This window comes from Lissotriton vulgaris, chromosome 1_1, assembly GCF_964263255.1.
Source record: "Lissotriton vulgaris chromosome 1_1, aLisVul1.2, whole genome shotgun sequence".
Taxonomy (NCBI): Eukaryota; Metazoa; Chordata; class Amphibia; order Caudata; family Salamandridae; genus Lissotriton; species Lissotriton vulgaris.
In genome coordinates this window covers 627,241,332-627,248,684 of record NC_141685.1, presented here as the reverse complement: position 1 = coordinate 627,248,684, position 7,353 = coordinate 627,241,332, and the positions used below count along the sequence as shown (strand labels likewise).

The 7,353-nt window shown below is 44.6% G+C and overlaps 1 protein-coding gene across 1 annotated transcript; it reads right to left on the bottom strand.

Annotated features, from left to right (window-relative positions):
• Positions 1–301: 301 nt before the first annotated feature.
• On the bottom strand, positions 302–1,731 carry LOC147747588 (uncharacterized). Its single transcript, XM_086936334.1, has 2 exons — positions 1,575–1,731; positions 302–1,299 (listed from the first exon to the last, which is right to left on the bottom strand). The coding sequence occupies exons 1-2, from the start codon at positions 1,729–1,731 to the stop codon at positions 302–304; spliced, it is 1,155 nt and encodes a 384-aa protein (XP_086792460.1).
• Positions 1,732–7,353: the final 5,622 nt, after the last annotated feature.

The window sequence follows — 7,353 nt, the reverse complement described above, 5'->3', positions numbered from 1 at the left end:
GAAGAAGGGCACTGAGGTGGAGTTGTCTGACTACGAGGACCATGACGACGACGAAGCTGTGCCACCAACACAGCCAGCTGGGGTGTGTACGCCAAGTGATGGCAGATACAGACGTGAGGAGATTACAGAAACCTATTTCTGAGTGAGTACAGATGCACAGACAGGTAAATGGTTGTGGTGAAAAAGCAATTTTTAATACTGTTGCAACACAGTTACAGCACTGATGTGCAACAAAAGAAAGGTGTAATAGCAAAGAACACAATAGTCTAAGGTCCAGGTTGCCTCACCCGCCCTTGCAAGGCTATTTCTTTGAGCGCTTGGCAGCCCCACTGGGGTGTCCCTCACCCCCTTCAGGATGGCCAGCGGCTTCTGCGGAGCGCCTGGTGCTCCTTCGTGGCTCTGACGCAGCGCTGACCGGGCTGCTGCGGCTGCTGCTGTCCCCAGCATCCCCCAGGTCCAGGGCAGGATTTGCGGCAGTGTTAGAGATGATCATGGCCTCCATTGCCGTGGTGATGCGGGCCATTCCCCTTGTTAACTCCGCGGTATTTTGTGTGAGGCTTGACTCCATGTTTGCACTGCGCTGACAGAGTTGGGCCGTTGCAGCTGCAAGGCAGCTCATGGAGCGGTTCAGCACCTGGGCATCCCGCCTGCACACCAGCTCATGCTCCTCCAGTCTGCCACATAACTGGGTTATGGCAGTGGTTAGCCTGCCTAAACCTGCTGCTACCTCCTTGTTTGAATCCACAAAGGACTGAAATCCTTTCACCATTTCCCCCATCTGCAGGTTGTGCTGCAGGAGCTGGCGTTGGCAGGCCATGATGGATTTCGCCTGCTGCCTTTGGATCTTTACCATATTACCTTCGAGGCCCAGGAAGACACTGCCCTCCGGTGCTGGTGCTGCAGTGGTGGGAATGGCACGGCGCCGGGTACTGCTGCTGCCGGCCTGCTGAGTGGGCTGGGGTGCCACTGGTGGGGGTGTGGTGCTGGCCGGGGCCTGAGCCCCTGCTCCCAGGACAGGGTGTACTGGTGCCACAGCTATGATCGTGGCAGGAGCTGGTGTAGGTGGAAGGAGGTCCCTTGTCGGGGAGTTCTCTGGGGAGAACTGCAAGGGGGGTGTGCTCGGCATTTGTGGGGAGTGCAGTGCTTCAAAGTCTATTACCAGGTCTCCCTTTATACCAAGCCCTATGGTGTTTTCGTCCTCCTCCTCCTCGGCAGCCTGACTGGTGCTCGGCCCTGCGAGTGCAGTGGTGGATGGTGCTGCTGCCTCTGTTGTCATTGTTTGTCCGCCTGATGGTGCCCCTAGGTACAAAGAAGCATTTGTAAATTGAGTGCCGATGTATTACAGTCAGTACAATTAAAGCATTCCACATGTCCTTGCATCTCCTTAGAATGTGTTCAACTGTTTCCTGTCTTGTGATTCTGCACTGCCATATTTTGCTGACTTCTGCTGACTACATGTACCATGATGCTTGTCTCTTGTATGTTGGTCACAGTACTGTGCTGGGGTTTGGCTATGCATTGTGTCTAATGGGGAGGTGTCTGGTAGGGTGTGTCATGATGCGCATGCTTCTTACCTGTAGCTGTAGCTCTGGCTGAGCTGTCCAGGGTCCCAATTCCGGTTACGCTCTCCCTCTCAATGGTGCTGGAGACCAGTTCCTCCAGGTCGGTGAGGGGTGGCGCCGGGTTCCTGCCTCCACCAGTGCCTCCAGCCTGCCTCTGGATCTCTGCCATCTTCCGTTTGGTCAGGCTGCGGATGTCATAGAATCGCTTCTTCAGCTCATCCAGGGACCTGGGGGTGACACCTGCAGCATTGACCTTTTCGGCGATTTCTGCCCAGAGCCTCCTCTTGGTGCTGTCTGGCACATTGAGGGACAGCTTACCGAATAGCTGACGGTGCACCCTCACCACCTCCTCAACCAACACCTGCAGCTCGGTGGTGCTGAATTTTGGCTTCCTCTTCTGGCTGGACTTCTGGCTCTCACTAGGGTTTGCCATCTTGATCAGAACAGTTCACTACCTCCTACTCCCACTGCTGCTAACTGTGAGTGTTCAGCTCAGGCTGGCTCTCCAGAAAGTTCTTAATTAGCTGCACCTGCCAGGGTTGCCACTCCCTGTTTTGGTGGGGGAGGGGGAGCCACCTCATTGGCTGAATCGGCTTTTACCGATTCGGCTTTTACCGAATCGGCTTTTACCGAATCGGTAAAATCCGATTCGGATTTTACCAAATCGGTTTTTTCAATGCATTCCTATGGGCTTTTTGGCCATGGGTGTGTTTCCATTCCTCCGATTCGGTAATTGCCGAATCGGATTTCACCGACTCGGCTATTTCCGATTCGGTGGTAGCCGATTCGGCTATTTCCGAATCGGTGGTAGCCGATTCGGTACTTTCCGATTCGGCCCGTGCCGATTCGGTACGTAGCGAATCACATTACCGATGCCGACCGATTCGCTATAATTTCGCGGTTTGTTTGCTACATCTCGTTTTCCGATTTCAGAATACCGATTCGGCCCGCCTCGGTATTTTGAAATCGGAAAATCCCTTTTACCTACATCGGGCCCTAAGCACCCTGCCCTATGACACTTTTGGGCCTACATTTTCAGGGTAACTTATACGTATCAAAAAGGAAGGTTTCGGCCTGGCAAAAGATTTACTTTGCCAGGTCGAAATGGCAGATTACACCTCCACGACAGAGTGTAGTGATAGGCCGGAAACATTTTTTACAGTGCTTCTTTAGTGGGTGGCAAAATGAGTGTGTCTGCCCAGTAGTACCATTTAATTTACAGACCCTTGGTACAGGTAGTAATATTTATTAGGATTTAGGAAGTAAAGGAATTGTCTCAACCGGGCTTATGCCAATTTACCAAGTTTAAGAGAGAGAGCGCAAGCACTGATTAGCAGAGTTCTAATGCCAACAAAAAACGAGGCCATAAAAATCGGGAGAGAATGCAAAAAGTCTGGGGGAATGACATATTAAGGATGCCAGGTCAGATGTCAGGTCAGATTTGGAATTGTGATAACTTTGTCAATCTGCTGTAATCTCTGAAATGTTTACTGTGGATGAAAATGTTCTAACACCAAAAAATGGCTCATTGCCTGTATGTTCAGACCTCATCATCTAAGGCTCCTATTTTGAAAGTTTACATTTTACTACCCTACTAGATTTCTCATTGCATTATGTGTCACATCAGTGTTAAAACGTTTGTCATTTATTTCACTTTTGTAGTATATGCTTTCTTTTTTATGATATCATCTGTTCAACTGTCTGGCCAACTCTGGCGCCAGTCTGCAAATACATGAATAAATACATCTGTAGTGGGGTTGTGGAGGTAGGGCTTTATCTCTGGTGAAAAACATTTACTATTGACGAAAAACAATTTAAAAGGGTACTTCTGTGTATCTTTGCTGTGCAGCCTTCATCGTTCATCATGCTGATATCCATTAGAGTTACCATAGTTTAAGAACTAATCCTGATAATGTACAATTTGTTTAGGTATTCAAATGTATTCTAGCAGGAGTGTGTGAATTCCCAAAATCGATACATTTAGATTAACCATAAGCATACGTCTACTTAGAATTTTGTAATTGTAGGCTGTGGTGGAAAGAGTACAATACTTGTGCGAAGAAAGTGACACTTCTCGGTTACACGCATATATTTTTCAAGTTACTTGTTCTACATAAAATACAACATTGACATTTTAGACCTCCAAATGCATATGTAGCGCGAACATAAATTATGCATTTTTATGATATTTAACAAGTGCAATTGGTGTCAAGAGAGTCAATTAAGATTCTCTCATTCTAAAGAAATATTCTCCCTTCCCCATCGATACTTTGAATGTGCCATTACAAACTGCTTGTGTATCTGAAGGCTTTTGCCTGAAGATTTTTTACAGACTTTGCTGAAAACTAGTGATTGTTTTTTTTAATCACCTGAAAATGTAGCTTGGCTATGCAGTCTTATAAAATGTGTCCATCCTTAGTATAATGACTAACAAATGTGAGAGAGTCCTTTTTTAATTCAATAAGTCTGGTAGTACTGTTATTTTAATTGCTGAATGTTATTATCAGCGAAAACCACATTGTGCAGTCTCTCTTTAAGCTAGACTTTGATATCCTAGGACAACAGCATGTCACTCCATAACGGACCAATATTATGCAGTCCTTGTTTAGAGACAACCTAAATAATGGTGCATTTGTTTTTTCACGAATTGCATTTAATCATTTAATGAATTCAAACATTAATATAATTTGCAAGCGAATCACCTGAATCGTCCACAGAGCTAGTGGAACTCAACAGAACTTCTTAAAGCCCATGTTGCTGCATCTGATAGTGTTCTACTTTTTTTAAACATTCATAGCAGCATATTTTCTTTGCAAAGGTATTGTTTTTTTTAATTTTATTTTTATTTTATATTTTTATTGAGAAATAGGTCATAAGCACATATCAAACACAAAACTTCTCATCTTGCAGTTGTGAGGTTGCAGGAGCAGTGTACAATACGATACATTGTAAAATTGAAGCAAGACAAGAATCAAATCAGAACTTAAATGCAGGGGAATTCCACTAATTCACAGATTGTAACATTATATAACCAAGAATACAGCATAGTGGTAATAGAAAAGAGAGAATATAAATCAAGATACCATGAAAAGCTGAGATGATCAAAAATAATCAGTCATCTTCATTCATATAAGTTCTAACCGGACCCCAGATTAGTTGCCCCAATGCTCTTTTCCGACTTCCTTTCAGTGCATACAAACTATATTCAATATTATAGATAAAAAGAAACCGGGTCCGCCATACATCGAATGAAGGGGGGTCGCTTTGTAACCAGCACGAAGCTATGCATAGCCTTAGAACCGCTGTAGCTACAAATATCAAATAGCCATTATTGTCAGTAGGCACGTCTTGTGCACAACCCATATCTATGCCCAATAATATCTGTAAAAGTGTGAGCTGAAAAGGGGTACCCAGAATCTCAGATAGGAACTTATTTACATGCATAAACAATTCCCTCAATTTAACACACGTGCCAAAGGTATGCATCACGTCCGCCTGTTGAGCGCTGCACCTAAAACATTTCCTATCCGGGTCCCCGCCCCACTTTGAAATTTTGTCTGGAGTGCGATACAAGTAAAATAAAGTTTTATAATGTTGCGTGACGAGGTTTGCTGACATAAGTACTCGTCCTGCAAGGTCAATTGACCTTTCAAGCAGGATCCCTTGGCTTCCCAGCCTATTCTCCCATTTGCTTGTTTGTGCTTCTAAGTCATTTGGCATTTCCTCTAGCATTAAAATTATAGAGTACCCCGATCCGAGCTCCTTTCCTATTAGCTTCTATAAGAGGATTGGGTGCCTTGCATACAGTAACTTTTAATAAGAGATCACGTATTTGCAGATACTTGAAAAAGTGTGTGGATGGAAGTTGATATTGTTCCCTTAATTGGCAAAACGATTTTAAGCTATCCCCAATATATAAGTCTCCCAAAGTAATTAAACTTCTCGTTCGTCAGTTCACCGTTATACGATCCCAACAAATACTAGGATAGAAGATCTGATCAGTCAGTGGAGTATATCTGGAAAACTTTTCAATTTTACAGAACATTTAATTGCTTTCCATGCTTTATAAGCTGCAGCGACAACCTTGAATCTGGTGCGTTTATATTAATTTCAATCCGTATTTAGAAAAAGGCGATTCCTAGCTACCGAACCAAGGAGTAGGGTGTATATTGAGGGTTGCAATGCTGGTTCCAATGGTGCTTCCCCTGTAAGTAAAACATTCATATGCTGAAGCATACAAGCATAGTAATATAGAAGAAAGTCCGGTGCCGCCCACCCTCCTACAGCCCTTGGCAAGACCATGTATTTTTTTGCACGCCGCTCCTTTCCCTGAGACCATAAGAATTTCATACAGATCGACTGCAATTGTGTAATGTAAGCCGAGGGGATCTCTAGTGGTACTGACCAATAAAAATAAAGGATCTTAGGTAATACCATCATTTTTAAAGTATTACACCTGCCCACCAACGTTAAATGCAAGCATTCATATTGATCCAGTTTTTTACGAATCCCAGTCAGTAAACTCTGCCAGTTAGATTGTACCGTAGCGGAGTCCGAGGCTCTTATCCGCACCCCATGGTATGTAACCTCTGCTAAAACCCTAACATCTAAATAAGACTTGATATTGACACATAAAATCTGAGTCTTAGTAGTGTTCAGTTTATACCCAGATACCGGACCATATACCGCTGCAAGATGTTCAATCTCAGGCATAGCCATGGCAGGTTTTGGGGACAGCACTGCAACGTCATCGGCTTACGCTAGAACCCGATATTGTTGCTGTTGTATCAAGACTGGCGGGATCCGAGGACTGTTCTCCAATATTTTTAAAAACGGATCGATGTATAGGGCAAATAGCAATGGGGAGCATGGGCAACCTTGCCTTGTCCCCCTTTGTATTGACACCTGTGCCGATTGTAGCCCCATTACATAGATCTGTGCACTTGGCTGTTGGTACAACGTCTGTATAGATTTTATATACTTTGGCCCAAACCCTCGAGACTTCATCACATCCCATAGAAAAGACCACAACACTTGATCGAAAGTCTTCTCGGCATCTAATAATATGAGGCTCAGTGGCACTTCCAAACCGTTTGCATGATCTATTAAAGCAATCACCCGATTGACATGATTGGTTGTGCCACGTTTGGGAATAAACCCGTGCTGACGGGCAGAGACCAGCAGAGATATCACACCTGAAATCCTTGCCGCCAGTATTTTCGAGTAGACTTTTCCATCCGTATTTAACAATGAAATAGGCCGATATGAAGCTGGCTGGTCTGCAGGTTTTCCCTTTTTTCTGAAAACCACTATACTGGCCTCATCCCACGTTTTTGGATAAGAACCAGTCTGCGCCATCCTAAATGTGGCTAACATGTCATGCTTCGGAGCTTGAAAAAAACATTTATACATCTCTGGCGGAAGCTTGTCGGGACCCGCTGCCTTGCCTGCTGGAAGTCCTTTAATTGCCGCTTCGAGTTCCGACATCGATATAGGGGCCTCTAGCTTAGCTACAGTTTCCCTATCTAAATATTGATCACGGAATTGTCCAAGCATAGAAGCAGCTTTACTGCTATCATAGTCTTCTCTGGTATATAATTTAGTATAAAACTGTCTGAAAACTTCCACTATTTCCGTTTCACTGTCCACCACTTGCCCAGTTATATCCTTAATACTATTTATTCTTTGTGCAGCTTCCTTCGTTCTCATTTTCTGGGCCAAGCACCTGCCACTTGCCTCCCCGTACTCATATAGAAGCTGCCGTTTAGTAGCATACGTTTTTGCCGCTTCT

Excerpts from the sequence above, each read along its gene's own strand:
- LOC147747588 (XM_086936334.1), bottom strand. The coding sequence starts at position 1,731 with ATGGCAGAGATCCAGAGGCAGGCTGGAGGCACTGGTGGAGGCAGGAAC. Across the intron at positions 1,300-1,574 it reads AGCCAGAGCTACAGCTACAG|GGGCACCATCAGGCGGACAA; the intron begins GTAAGAAGCATG and ends CTTTGTACCTAG.